We start from the raw sequence: 15,641 nt of genomic DNA on the forward strand, positions 1-15,641 counted from the left end.
ACTAAGCTATGACAGTGTATGTGTATGTATTCTGTTGTGTTCAGGAAAATCCAGCATCTATTCTTGATTCCTATAGGTATGAAACAATAGGGTTCAAAATCACATCAACAGGAAAAATGTTGAAATTGTAGTAAAGTATTTATTTATTTTAAAACATTATTACATTACTAGAACATTATTTCAAAATAAAAGCCAGAATATAGTCATTCAAAATTAGGCTGTTAAGCATATATATTTAAACTCTAATTTTCATACCCACAGTGAAAGAAATTTATACAAGTAGCCATTTTTAATAGACTTTATGTAAAACATGTTTAAAAATAACTGCCCAAAATCTGTCTCTTTAAATATACAAAATATCCTTGCTGTGCTGAAGATACCTCTCTTAAAAGCCAAAAATATCTAAATTAATAGCTGAGTCCACATCAAATCCTACTGAAAACAGTAGCGACATAAAAATGTACAAAGTAAGGACAGCCTCTTTTGTCTCAGTACTGTACAAATCTGGTTTTATTTTAAAAATATTTTATAAAAACTGCTATTTTTAACTCAATGTCCTTTCCTTTGTGCAGAAAAAAGTAAGCCACTGACATTATCTCTTGTTTGCTAAAAGGTCTCCTTCTCAGAATTGTGAATCAAAGAATTCAGAGGGAATTTTATAATTTATTTCAATGAGAGCAGGACTGAAACTTTCCTTCAGCATATCCTTTAGAAATCTTTCCCGGTTTTATGACACAAAATATTACAAATTCTTAAATACATTAACTGATGAAATCAGAACTCGAGTACTTCAGATGACAAGGCTGGTGTATGGATTAGTTCACTGTAAAACTTTCAGTTAAATGAAATCCAATTGTGAATAATGTTGCATGCTTTTTAATCAAGAACCCGCTCTTCTCTTGCTTCCTTTATGGTCCTTTCTGGCACTTCTTCTGGAATGAGCTTTTTAAGAAGGTGCGGTATCCTGGATCATCCACATATTCATTCTTAAAGCGAGAACTCAATACTCTCTGCCTTTTCTTCTCTCCCAAGATAATATCTGCTCCATAAAATGTGTCTTCAAATCTCATGTCAGAAGCTGTAGACTAAAATCAGACATTAATCACACATACATACAATTTTTATCTTTCCATATTTTGCATGTCCTATTCAGTATTAAATTCTCTACATCAGTAGTGTTCCTTGGAAACACATAATTAACTCCTTTATCACACAGTCATGCTAATTCTAGGTGAGAAAACATTGACATGGAAGTGATGCAGCCATTGGGCAGGTTTGATCCTAGCAATATCATGTAATATTCACCTCTTTGTACCATTCAAGAAAGTTTTAAATGCACAGTACTATGTCATGGATGCCTGAAAAGAAACCTGCCTAATTTGCAAAGGATCGGGGTCACGGTTTGGTCATTTGTCATCAAATTTAAACCAGCTGGAAATCCCCACAAACAAAGCAGAGGAGCAACAAACAGCAAGCTGTTTGGGCAAAATCAGAGGCAAAATATTTTGGACCAACTTACACTACTGGAGTCATGGAAGAATTCCCAAGACTAAGGAAAACATAATTTAGAAGAAACTGGTGTCTTTTACTTCAAGAGACAGAAAGGGGATCATAGGCTGTCTTTAACTTGCACTGTGTTCAGCATGAGGAGGGCAAAGAGGTGTTGTGTTGCTCTGAAAATTAAGCCTTCTGACCTTGTTTTCATAGTTTCTAGCTACTTTCCCAGGAAAGTAACTATAAACATAGATGTCTATACATTCTTTCAGAGAAACGTCTTTTGATGGATGTTTCTCATGACCATTGTGATTGGACAGGTGGTAACCTAACTATACTATCCCTGGTCATTGTCGAGAATCTATAAATACTTGAGTCACAAAAATAAAAACCTTCTTTTTCCCTTTCATACTTTGAACTGTGTCCATGTGAATCATTTTGTGTCCTACAGCAACAGTGTTGGGCATGCCTTGAGGACTAACCTACATATTTCTAGAATTTAAGGTACTAGTGGAAAATCATGCAGTGGTCTCAGCAATGGTTGTGGTGTGTCTTATTCAGCAGACCAAATTTAATGTTTTTAATTTATAGTTAACTCCTTAATAAAATTAATTTTGAAAAAATACAGAGACAGAATTACAGATTTCTAAAAAATCAATTTAAAAAAAAATAGAAAAAACATCATTATTATCCTGAGAATGCAATTCTGAACAAACAAATGGCAATGGTATGCTTTCCATATATATGGAAATATATATATATGTATATATAAATATATATATATGTATATATAAATATATATATATGTATATATAAATATATATATGTATATATAAATATATATATATATATAAAAAATTAAAACCCCCATTAAATATAATCAGATGGTTCTTTTAACATTTTCCTAGAGATCTATGTTAACCCTAGTAAGGACATTGAAAGATTGTGCATTTATCCCAAATTCACAGACATAAAGGTTTCTTAACCCAGAATATTTGACCAGTGCACTCTGCATTAGAAAGAACTGTTTTAAGACAGCTAAAAACAGTCATCTCCTCCAAAAAATGTATGGAAGAACTTTGCCTTTTCAACCTCTAAGAGTTATGCTCTCTGTGAGGTTCAACACTTAGCTACTTGGCATATATACATACAAATGTAGCTGGTGGATGTTGTTTGAAACAGCGGGAAATTTTTTAAAAGCAGCAAAGATTTGGTTTTAAACCAAAGGCTAGTGAAATGCTGATAAGTCCTACCATCAACATTAATGAGTTTTGATCAGTTACACTGTTTCTTACAATAAGTTAATTGCCTTTTCATTAAATCAAGGTTTTTAAAATCACAAAGCTCTGAGAAGCTGGGAAGTATTTTTAAAACCATACCTGTTACAAGCATCCTGAAAGAATAGAATGTCTGTCAATTTAAATGTTTACTAACTTGATCATTCCTGATCTGACAGATCAGACAAACACAATGTCCCTTTTAGCAGAAAAGAATTATGTCTGACAACAGCATTTGCCTGTACTAGAAGAACAACTAACCATCTCACTAGCAAATGGACACATCTCCTAATTGGGTTGATTCAGCTCATCTGAATAGTACAAGCTTCACAAAAAATGAGTCTGTTTAAACTGAAAATCCAAAATAAATCCAGTGTTATTGGCCTTTTGAGTAGATAGAGATAGATAGATAGATAGATAGATAGATAGATAGATAGATAGATAGATAGATAGATAGATAGATAGATAAAGTTAGCATCAGCAAATACTCACTAAACGTGCTTTTACTCTCTTAGGAAGCTCTTCATCCAGTGTATATATTTCTTCTCTCTTCATTACTATTTGAGAACCATCTTCAAACTCCACCTAATTGAAAAAAATGGATATTTGAAAATAAAATAATGATTAACTCTTGCAGGAAGTTCCTGGAAATGTTTCCAGATAAAAATACATATGTAAGCAAAAAAGACTTATATACAGAAATTTTGCCATCTGTTTTAGCACAAAATTAGGCTGAAACATAAAAAATGTTATTTCTTAGGAATTGCAGCACATACCTGCATTACCTACATTGAAAATAATATCTAAGCAAAGAGACTTCAAAATCAGCACTGACACATATATAATGAAGTAAATTTTTTTAGATTAGGAATGCTGAACAGTAACCAGACAGGCAACATTATTTTGCAGGAGTGACATATTAAAATGTCCTTGTCATTTTTATTTGTCTCTAATTTTTTTACTTGCTTCTAATAAATAAAAAATTAATTTTAACATCCTGTGATTCAAGGTTGAGGAAGACCATGTCAAAAGAAAGTGTGAGTGACAACTAAGGAAATACCAGTTAACAGAATTTTATTGAATCTGATGGAATTTCTTTTAAATGCTCTGTTCAGAAGATGAAAAGCTTTATCATGCTTAGGTTTAGATTTAATCCAATATGAACCCTGTTAGCAGAAAATGAGAAAGGAAATGTAACTAGGTGTGAGGAATGTTAAAATGCTGAGGCTTTGAAGCATTTAAGCTTTTTCAGTAGCTGCTGATTTTTTTCTCTATTTTAATACTACATCTAACAGTTGTGAATTTCAGCCATTATCTGTGACTGCAGTTTAGTTCCCACAGAAACTACAATTTAAAGTTTGGTATAAAATTAGAAGTGCCATTCTACATCCTTAGGTGATTTAATGAGACTATATGAATGACAACAGCACACTTGACTAGAAGAATAAGCACAAATATAAACACAGGATAATACTGACTTATCAAAAGTATTATTACAGATAAAACTGAAAAATCATGCATTTGAACTTGCAAATGGACTGGGTTTTTAGTTTCAAATTAAAAGCTTGCTATGGCTGAGTATTTCAGATTATAAGTGAACAGCTGAAAAATCCATACACCCATTCTCAAAAGCCAGGATACAGATTATGATCTATTAACTCATTCAAAAACAATTTTTTCCACTGCAACTAATAGAGCTGCACAAATCTGGAATGCATTTAAAATGCACAGAGCGCACAAATGGATAACAAAGTCACAAAAGTCATCCTTACTCCTCTCTGCTCCTGTTACTAACCCCGTAAGCCTACTCTGTTAGCAGTATGTTAGAGGAACTTAAAGGTCAATTTGCCTTAAGCTTGTTCAATTAAATGATGGCAGTCCAGGATGCAGGAACAGTCCTTTTGCTATTCCTGCTCCTTCCTGCACAATACATTTGGTAATGTTTTTGCATAGTACAGTTGGCAATAACATTTTTTGCATCTCTGGTGAAAAAATTGGGTAGGAAATTAACTCTGACACTCATGTGATAAGAAAATCTCTTCTTAAATGGTCAGTATATTTGTTTTTACTCATACTGCGCAGTACAATGCAAATGCTTCATACTAGAGAATCTGTCATGCTTACAGTATAAAATATATTGCACATTTACGATGAAGAGTATGTGGAAGGTCTTCAGGTACAGTCCATCATATCATACCGGAAATAATATATCTACACTTGGTAACAAACACAAGAGCTTCTCTAAGACTTTAAATAGTATTATGATTCATGCAAAATATAAATCCACTATCTCTAATAGCTCCATTTCAATTCAGATTGCAGATCCTACATTTCAAATAATCAGTTTTATCAAGTAAGTTATTTCACTTGCATTCTGCTGCTGTACTGTCTCCATGATATGTTATGATCATCATGAGATTTTTTTCTATAATAACATCATAAAGGGCAAGCTGTTAGAAAGCAATTAATGGAGTGAATGGATAAATTAATTAGCTCATCTGTGAACCTCAATATCAGAAATCGTCAAGAAATCAGATGTAGATCACATTAGTAATTTCACTTGAGTACCTGCTTCATTTGGCAGGTTTAGCCCTGCTTACAGATTGGGTAGGATACTGGCTGACAAATGTCAAACTGTATGATACAAATTCTGGTGCATTGTGTCATAGTTCCTCCATGCTCAAGTACTGCCACTTTTGGTACAAATGGCTGATGAACATGAGGAAAAATCACAGAGTTTTCCAACTAGGACAGATTTGCCTTATGAGATCAAAGAAATCCCACAAAAGACTGGGTATGAGAATTTCAAAGGTGCAACACAGGTCACACTAGATGAAAAGAAACCTTTGTCTGCATGTGAGTCCTGGGACCTTTTAGACATTGTTTAGAAAGACCAGAGGAAGAACTACTACGTCTTGAAGTTAATCTTGCACTGTCCCTGTCATGAACTTTTTGTAACCTGTGGCCACAGGCAGCCTCCTCTCTCATCCTGCAGACAAAATACTTGCTTGTCTCTATAGTTCTATGTATTGCAATATGGACTCCCTCTAATCTTCAAACCTTGTCATTTCCCCCCATGATAGGGGTTGTTAAAGGCAATTTACAGGAATTTATGCTTGTTATGCTGAGGAATTCTGAGTCTCCTTTAGGCTTGCTATGCTGAGCCTCCACATGCTTATCCATTTTCCTTAAACAGAACTTGTTTCATCATGTTGTTCAAGAGGTCTAAAATAAGACAAAGTTGTTTGTTTTGACTATGTCAAATTCCTTCAAATGTTAAAGACAACATCATTCATCTGGTTTACCTCAAAGTACTCCTCAGAAGACTAGTCGTTCAAAAGATTAAATGATTTGAAGATTAATGTTACTATAGAAGAATAATCTTTATGCTTTATAAAGAACTTTCCACCTTCACAACATAATACAGCTGCTAAATTTAAGGGAAGAGGAAGATTTAGAGACTAGCTCAAGGCTTTAGGCATTTGAGGACTTGAATTGGATTGCAAGTCATTGGCAAAGTGAGAAGGTCAATGCAGCAAGTAATTTAGCTTCCCCGTGCCTTAATTTATCTAGAGATATAATAGTAAATTTGCCATTTTGGTACAGTAATGTGAGTCCCCTGATGAAAAGAGTTACATAAGTGAAAATGATTACATATATATAAAAGAAATGTATCTAGATCCTCATTCTTTCAGAAGTGCTATTATTATTATTGTGATTGTTTTATTGCAGTTTCTACCATTCACTTGGGTACTCAAAGCTGCTGACTGATTTTTCTCAAAGGCAACCCCATAAAAAAACAGTAATTGTTATTCTGAAATCAGAAGTCAGCTTTTTAGCTTTGCTTTCAGTGTTCAGCTCCCTTTTGCCTTTGCTTAGGATAAAATGCTCCTTCGATTAATTAATTAAAAAAAGCCTCTGACAAATGTGATGCTTTTCTTCTTACTGCCCTCCCTTCCAACCACTTATGAAATGCCTCAGGTTCACTGTAGGCTCATACCAATACTTAATTTTATGTCATTAATCGTATAATTAGCTGATATCAAATATAAGTAAATAACCAGAAAATAACAAATGTTATCTTTCAATCTTAATGTTCCACCTGTTTACCTGAGCTCTTAGAAAGCAATTTTCTTGATTTTGTAAGACCAAGTGAAACTTCTTTCCCAAACAGTGCACAGCACTTGTTACTGAGTTAGAAAGCTTTATGTATTAGTTAAAGTGTGGTACATAAAGTTACATTATACATAGTGTTACATAAATAAAGTTACAATAAGAGATCACACTTCAGCCTTCTTAATCTTTAAAGGTATGGCTGGCCACTCCAATGCTAGAGCCAAATGAGTGATTTACAATAGACATCTGAAAAGGAAGTGTATGTTAATAACCATAGATACTCACCTGATACATGTGAGCTATATTTGTTCCCAGATACTTTGCACCGTACAGTTTTCCATCAGGCCATTTCACTTGGACAACTTCTCCCTCTGCAGGTGGACCCAGCCTTAGGCAATCTCTGCTCTATTTACAAGAAGGATGGATTCTCAAATCAGTGAATGAGCCACTGCACTGAAATTACCAGTAAGATGCTTTTACAACTCGGTAATTGGCAAAGATTTATTGCCATGCATGTTTCAAGTTTTATAATCTTGCTAATGGGCTAATGCTAATGTTAGCCCTTAAGAAAATGAAATACTGACCAAAGAAACATTCTCTTTAACAGCTTGATGCTGCATTGGCAAGACAACATATGCATAAATCAGACAGCTATCAGCAACTATGATACACTTCCACCGAAATTAATTTCTAACACACATTGAAAACAAGGACCACTAAAGTGCAAAACCATGTGCAACCGTGTTTTTTGCTTACACATCCAAGTAATTCATGTTTCGTTAACCACTGCACATTTTTTGCTGGATGCTGTCTTTGCTGACTGAAATGAATGTGGATCAAACCATAAATACTGAAAATGCCAATGAGTTTTTTCTTAGTTGATGGAGAAACACTAAAAGAATCCAAAGGCTTACAAAATAAAATTAGGAAGGAATTTTTCTTCCAATGGTTTGGCCAACTTTTGTGCCTGACTATTGAGCATGTCAGAGCATCAGTAGCTGCAACACGTTCTTGTAATGGTTTCTTTTGTCCCATACATCGCAGTGTGACCTAAATGACTCATTTTCAGAGCATGCCAACCACGCACCCATAGCAGCAGCTTCTCACATGAAGAAATAAGGCAAAGGACCAGAAAATTATGTGACACAACTGGGCTCACCAATTCTCTGTTCAAATCCTCACCCCAACAAAGGCATCTCTACTTCATAGTGACTACATCACAAGACCTGTCATGTAAAATATGCTGAGTGGTATTCTCCTGGGTGTGAGAGGACTTACTCAGTGACCACATTACCTGAGCTCACTCATAAGTGGTCTACAGTGGGAAGAGAAAAGATAAAGACAAGGACTCAGGTATAAGGACTCAGCGACAAGGTCCTGCAGGACCTGACACTATCTTAGGTTGCCACAATAGTATCACTGTTTTCTTAGATTTACACAGAATAACTTAGAAAAATATTTGTATTTTGAGCTGAACAATTCACTTCCAACAGAGGCCAACAATCATCATGACAAAGAACTTAAAAGGTGGGAGCAAAAATGCACTCCAGTGATCCTCACTTGGACATTATCTTGATGTAATATCATTCTAGCCAAATCCAACCTTTATAAACTGATTTTAATCACATGTATCTTAATCCATGATTTTATCCAACATGGGATAAAAGAAATTAAAAGCTGGATTTTCACAGAAACACTTTCGGGCATGGCAATACTGTCTGTGTCACCCTCAGGTGCTATGCAAAGGCTTTAAAAAATGCCCTATGTTTGCCTGGCAAAGCTTGCTGTGACAAACAGAGAAGATATATCCTTTCAATGTCACCATACACTGGAGCAAGTGGAATTACTGCACTACCCTTCCCAATATTTTCAGGGGAGGCAGGAGGGAAGGATGGCTGCTGCAGTGGAATAATTATGATTTTGCAGGGGACAGGGATTACTAAATACTATCATACATAGCTCTGACTATAAATTAAATTAGACTGTATTCTTAGTTGTTCTCTCCTCAGTGATTATTGTCAAAATAGTTACTGTCATTATGATGCTTCTTCCACTATCTATTTATTGCAAAAGTGCAAAAAGGAGTCTTGGCTAAGTGTCTTGAAACAAACTTTTAAAATGTATCATAGAACGGAGTAAATTTCTTGAAAACAAACAATCCAACAACAATGTCAAGCCTAACATTAATTTTCCAAGAACAAAAGCCCAGCATGAATTACTCCCTTTGCAACTTGCACAAGAAAAGATATCTCACAGACTCTAGGACAGCTAATGGAATTGCTCATTTGGAAAATTAGAGTCCTCATGCAAATAACCAGACAAATAACAACCTCATTCTTCATGTATCATCACACTGTCTTAGTCTATGGAACAATATTTGGGAAATTGGTACTAGCTCTTATTAATTTCTAGCAGAGCTCCTACCCTTTATTTTCACAGGATCATAACCATTTGAGATTCTTCTTTTATTGCACACATAATTCTTACCATTTTTTTCTTGGGAATGATAAGACCCATTTCTTAGACTGACAAAATGGCAAAAATGCAACCTTACTTCTTCCAGTCATATAATGAAAAGTCAGACAGCATACAGTTGGTATAGCAAACCTTCAACATCCCCATACCAGCTGTAAATAACATATAGCATGGCTCAATCTACATTCAGCTTATAAACCATGCACATTTCCTGTACAATTACATAATGTATTTTCTTCTTTATAGGAATGGACAAATCGTGCCCGTCTGTACTGAAAATATTATTCACTTATGTGTCCAGTTTCACATTCCTGCTGTTGCTCAAAGCTCCAACCCCAACCACAACTAGCTAACTCTAAAGATGAATACTTCAAGGCCTCCCTGGGCCATTAATCTAGCATTCAATAACCCTCACAGTGAAGAAGTCTTTTCTTAAGTGAAGAAAAATCCTGTGTTGTGGAATTTCCTGTATTTCAGTTGGTACCTGCTGTCTTTCATCCTGCCACTCTGCATCACCACGAAGTGTGTGGCTTCATCCTCTTTACCTCCCACATCACATGTTTACACATTTGGATAAGATCCTTCTGAGCATACTGCTCTCCTGAACAGTCCCAGCTCTGTCAGTCCCCTCTTAGGACAGTTGCTTCAGTTCCTGCATCACTTTCATATCCTTTTTCCATATTTGCTCCTCTATGTCCCCATCCTTCCTCTACAGGTAAGACCATAAATAGACACATTAATGCAGATACGGTCTCCCTGGTGTTAAATTTATACCCATTCAAAATGACACTTTAAGAGCAAAACCTGTAAATACTAATACTAATGCTAATACCAATAATAATTCTGAAAGTTTTCTTGTTTATTAAAGGTAGTACTTTCTGGGTTTAGAAACATTTATTTTGGAATTCATTATATATACTGAACTAAAATAGTAAGCAATCTATTTGCAATAGGTGTTGGAAACACATGTTAAAAACTGGGAGTGCTCTCTACGCTGTAATTAAGGAGTTCACATGAATAGCACCACAGATAAAGAAGACATTTTTTTCTACTTTTCTTCTGATATTCTGTTGCTTTTACCAGAGAGGTTGATTTGGTTTATTAAGGCTGGACAGAGAATGTTTCAAGTAACAAATCCAATTGCAGTGGCAGATGATGGTTGACACAGAGTAGGAACTGTGGAGCCACACTAAGAAAATAGAAGGAAGACTGCACCTGAAGCATGCACTGAAATCCAGTAACTTGAAATGTTGCAATGTTCCCATAATTTGAATACAATCCCTGACACTTGAAGAAAATATCTTCAAATATGCTCAAATGCTTTCCTGAATTAAGGCAAAGAGGTATAGATATTCTGGCTTGAGGTGAACTTTTTACGAACTATTGAGACTATTCTCCCAAGCTTTCAAAAGCTGATATATCTTGGATGCCTAAGGTTTTATTTCAACAATGTTTTTGGTTATTAAATCAACTATCTCAAACTCAATAATTATTTTTAAAATTTTAAGACTATAAGAGACTTTGACATTTAGATTTGATCCAAAGTAGCCAACTGAAAACAAGTACCCACCCCTGAACCTCTATACAGACTTGCAGGAGCAGTGTTCTTTTCACTGTATGCCAAGCACAGGTTTGTGTCCACCTGATGAAATTGAATAGGTACCAGTCTATGGGGACTGATGATATGCAACCCAGAATCCAGAGGGAACTGGCTAGTGCTTTTTCCACGTCATTCCCTATCACATTTGAAAATTCAGTGCAGTCAGACAAAGCTCCTGGTGACTGTAGAAGGAAACATCACTTCTATTTTTAAAATTAGGGTAGAGTCAGGAAAATACAGACCTTTGAGCCTTACCTCTGTGCATCAGAAGATTATGGAGCAGATCCTCACGGAAGACATATTAAGGCACATGCAAGACAAGGAGGTGACCCAAGAAAGCCAGAACGGCTTCACTAGAGGCAAATCATGTCTGACTGATCTAGAGGCCTTCTATGATGGTATCCTGGTTCTGGCCATGACAGGGTCAATTCTTGCAGTAGCCAGGAGGGGCCATGGATAGGGCCTGGAGGTTATTCTTTACCACCTCATGTCATTGCTGCACACAGGGAAAGAGACTCTCTTCTATGGAGAAGGAGTTTCTTGCAGTCAGTGTGGTATAGGAAGCTGTCTGGTACTGTGTATTGTCGGGGAGGGCACTGGTTGTTGTATCTCAAAGACTTGTTTAAAAATAGGAAAATGTGGCCCATATGGCATCTTTTAGGTGGGGTATAAGCCCAACAGTAGACAAATGTTTAAAACTACATCAGAAAACAACAAAATTCTAATAGAAAATCACCAACACTTATCCATTCAAATCAGGGGTCCATCATATCCCCTGTCTGTTGTTTATGGCTTGGATGATGTGATTCTACCCTGACTCAAGAGAGGATAGATGAGTTATAATTATGAAGATCACCAACTTGACCCTGCAATCGATAACCTAGACTAGTGTACTTGCTTTCAGAGCTGCTTTTGCCTCCCTCTCATGCTTTTGCATAAGCATTCTGTAGAACTTCTTCTATCGGAATGAACAAAATCAATACTCATTTTGATCAGATAAGAGTGGGAGATTAGTAAACTCAGTTCTCACATCTGTGCTCTTACAGTGGGCTTACTAGAGGAGAAAACAATAAAACATTGCAAGGTAAAAAACATTTGCAATCAATAAGTAGCAAGTCTGAAGAACTTTCTCTAAAGCTAATGAATATTACTGAGACATTTCCCTGAACATTCCCTAAAAATTCATATATACAAAAAACCCAATACAATAAATATTTATTTCTTTTCCTATGTATGAAAAGATAAGGCCAACAACTTTGAAAGGTGTTGAAGAAAAAGAAATTTACAGTACATAGTATTAAATGTGAATATTCCCTGCAAGTGGTTCCCTCTTGAAGTTTCTCATATTCACCACTAACTCATCTGAATAAGCATGATTTTTTTTTTTTTTTGATTGTGTTAGGATAACACAACTTGCTTTTAAGTGGGGGCAGAGGAAGCCAAAGAGGCAGCTTCTGAGAGAGAAGCTCCTCAAAACTTCTACTATGTCCAGCAGAGCCAATCCCTAAAGACTCTGACAATTGACATTTCAGCTGGCCCAATTAGAGAAGTTAGCAACGCCCCTCTGATGACATATTTAAGAAGGAAAAAAGGCACGCAATTCCTCTTTCTCCCTCTCCTTGGAGGGGTGCAGGGTGGGGCTTCTGGTCCCCTTCCCTGTGGGGTCCAGCTGGGACATGCCACCAGGGGTCATCCCAGTGCTGCAAGCCCCCTTAGGCTGAGGCTGGGAGAAGCCGAGGCCAGGAGCGGCCGCACAGCCAGGACACGTGGCCGCGGCAGCACCACATGAGTGCTGCCATGCTGGCACAGCTCGCAATGAACTTTACTTGCTTGGACACTTTTAGCCAGCCATGCTGCGGACAGAAGGGCAGAAGCGGTGGTAGCCGCTTTTCCTTTTCATCAGCCTGCGTGCAGAGAGGCACTGAATGTTGCCAGCACCACAGCAGCTGGCACAGCTCCCACAGCACTGGTGGGGACCACCTGACCAACAGTGAGAAGCACGGTGAGCAATTCCACAATGTGGAGCCCAGTCAGGATAAACCTTTACGTGCTGCAAAACTCTATAAATAAACATTTTTCAGTTAATAGAACTTGAGAACAAATGAACCTATGGACACCCACTCTGTCCTGAGTCAGAGAAAAGGAAAAGGCAAAGACAAGCAAGGAAAACAACATGGTGACAGTAAGGTCGGCGAAAAGGAGGAAAGGGGAAGAAGAGGTGCTCTGGGCGTTGGAGCTGAGATTCTTCTGCAAGCTGTGATGAGGATGATAACACAACAAACTGTTTCTCTGTAATTCATGAAGGGCATGGGGGGTGCAGCATTCACTCATAGCCCCTGAGAAAAAGGTGCTCACACTGGAGCGTGTGAGTGCTGAAAAGCTGTGATCTGGTGGGAAACTCGAACAGAGAGAAAGAGAGAGCCTTTGCTTCCAGAGATAGAGGAAGAGGACCCTTGCTTTTATACTAGAACAGATCATCCTTAATATGCACCCTGTAACTAAATGGCCCATGAAAAGCAGTTGTGGGAAGACTTCAACTCGTGGGAGGGACTCACAGTTGCAGCAGGTTCTGGGCAGACTGTTAGCTGTGAAAAATTAGAATCACGCTGGAAAAGTTCACAAAAAGCTGATTCCTGTAGGAAAGACCCCATGGCATGGCAAAAGAGATTCCTCTCCCTAAGTGAACTGAAGAAAGATTCTTAAAAGTGACAAACGGACTAAAAATCACGTTGTTTGTATCCCTGCACTGTTGGGAAGGAAAAAAGGGCTGCGGAGGGGGGGGGGGGGGGGGGGGGGAGGGGGGGAGCGGGCAAGGCAATGGTGTTCTAACTGTTTATTTCAGTTCTCATTATCCTCTTTTAATTCTGTTAATATTTTTTTTTTCTTTATACCTTTGAAGGTTTTGAGCCTGTTTTGCCCTTAAAAGTATTTTCTTCACAATCCTTACCTCAGCTCATGAGCCCTCTTTTTTTTTTAATTGTTCTTTCCCCCTCCCCTGCTCACCTTTTGCAGAGGAGAACGAGTGAATGATCATGGGTGCACTGGCATTCAGACAATGTCAAACCATAACACTTACATCACTGTTTAAAAACCTGAGGTTTACATTCATCAACTGGCATAAATTTAAAGTAAATTTCTAAATAGGCACACTAGCCTTCTCTTTTTCTAAACCGTTTCATCCTTTTGAAACTAGGTAAGTAATTTTAAAATCTACCATATCATTAACATTCTTCCACACATGTCCCAGGGGGATGACTGTACAAAATCCTTAACATGGAGCAGTCAACTGTCATCAAGCATTAACTAAAACAGAAAACAAATCTGTCTGGCACCTCTTTCTTCAGGAGTGTTTTAACTGAGCAATCCCAAACCCATGAACAACCTCAGGAGCTGCTGTTTTACTTTCCTTAGTACTAATAGCACTGTTTATCAGTTTAACTGGCAGACACAGCATTGAGCTTTGTTATTTTTCAAATCATTTGGTTTAGACTATATTCAGAATAAAATATTTTGTTTAAATGGTATTCAAATTACAGTATTTTTCTCAATGTCATTTAGCAAACATTTCTGCATCTCTTTGACACTCCTGGCTTTCACTTCTTGATCTGTTTTGTTTCCAAAACAAGGTACAAAATGCCTTACTGTTTTTGAAATTGTTGTCAAATACCACTGATGTTATAATTGACATACACAACACAGCTTAGAAGTGGTTAAGTGTGATTCTTGCAACAGGTTTTGTGAACTACTATATACTTCTAATCTGCTTTCTGCTGTATGTCACTGTAAGCATAGCAAGAGAGTAAGATAAACAGAAATTCAATAAATTATTTCACTTAATGGTAATGGATACGAATAAAAATACATAGAACGTGACATGGATTATTTTTTCTGAGATGCTATGAGTTTAAAATTGGTGCAAATGTTAGCTCAAAAATAGTATTTGTAACAATTATTTTAGCTGAATGTATTTCTCATCTTTCAAAATCACTCATTATTTCTGTATCATATGACACCAAAATCCTCTAGGAAAACGTATTTCAATCACTCAACAGCAGTCTTCCAGAAAGACTGTGTAAGAATACATTTCATTCTGCTGCTGCAGCTTTCTGTATTATAAAGTTCTTCCAAATTCCAGTATACTCTTGTCCATGCAGTCAGGCAAGATGGAATGGCAAAAGGCAGAGGCAAGCAGAAGCTTGGCTTCAGCCCCACAGTGTGCCTGGTGAAACAGATCCTTTCTGTATTGTTCCATCCCTGCTGCGGAGGGGCCATGGCACAGTATTTTAATCCTCCTCCTGGCAGACTGAAAACTCATAATCTAGCCCTGAGGTTACAAAGATCAAAGAGAAGCAGATATTAAAAGACTGACTAGAAAGAAGTCAGATTCTGTAATTGCACTAAACTTGGCTTTCCTATGTACCTACATATCATTTTTACTCTAAATCATGCTGTGTTTGTTCATAAATTTATACATATTATTAAAATCAATCAGAGAAATAGAAAATGTTCATTTTCTGCCATTACCTGCATTTCTTAAATATCTAAGTGTGGTAGGGCATTTTGTTATTGTCAGTATTACGGATTGTTTTGTGGTTGGTGTGCCCCCGGTTATCCCCACCTCTTCCCACTGTCACTTACCCCAAAACCCTTCCCCATGTTCCAGAACATTCAGTGTCAGT

General features: G+C 36.9%; 1 protein-coding gene across 4 annotated transcripts in view; it reads right to left on the minus strand.

Annotated features, from left to right (window-relative positions):
- Positions 1-704: 704 nt before the first annotated feature.
- The window catches only part of KDM4C (lysine demethylase 4C), a 258,313-nt gene continuing 243,376 nt past the window's right edge, over positions 705-15,641 (minus strand). For all 4 annotated transcript variants that reach the window (XM_058827575.1, XM_058827573.1, XM_058827574.1 and 1 more), the window contains 3 exons: positions 7,173-7,292; positions 3,264-3,356; positions 705-1,085 (listed from right to left, as the gene is read on the minus strand). In XM_058827575.1, coding sequence (XP_058683558.1) covers positions 909-1,085; positions 3,264-3,356; positions 7,173-7,292 — 390 coding nt within the window. In that variant the 3' untranslated portion in view covers positions 705-908. The remainder of the gene's footprint in view (positions 1,086-3,263; positions 3,357-7,172; positions 7,293-15,641) is intronic.

Source organism: Poecile atricapillus, chromosome Z (genome assembly GCF_030490865.1).
Source record: "Poecile atricapillus isolate bPoeAtr1 chromosome Z, bPoeAtr1.hap1, whole genome shotgun sequence".
NCBI classification, from domain to species: domain Eukaryota; kingdom Metazoa; phylum Chordata; class Aves; order Passeriformes; family Paridae; genus Poecile; species Poecile atricapillus.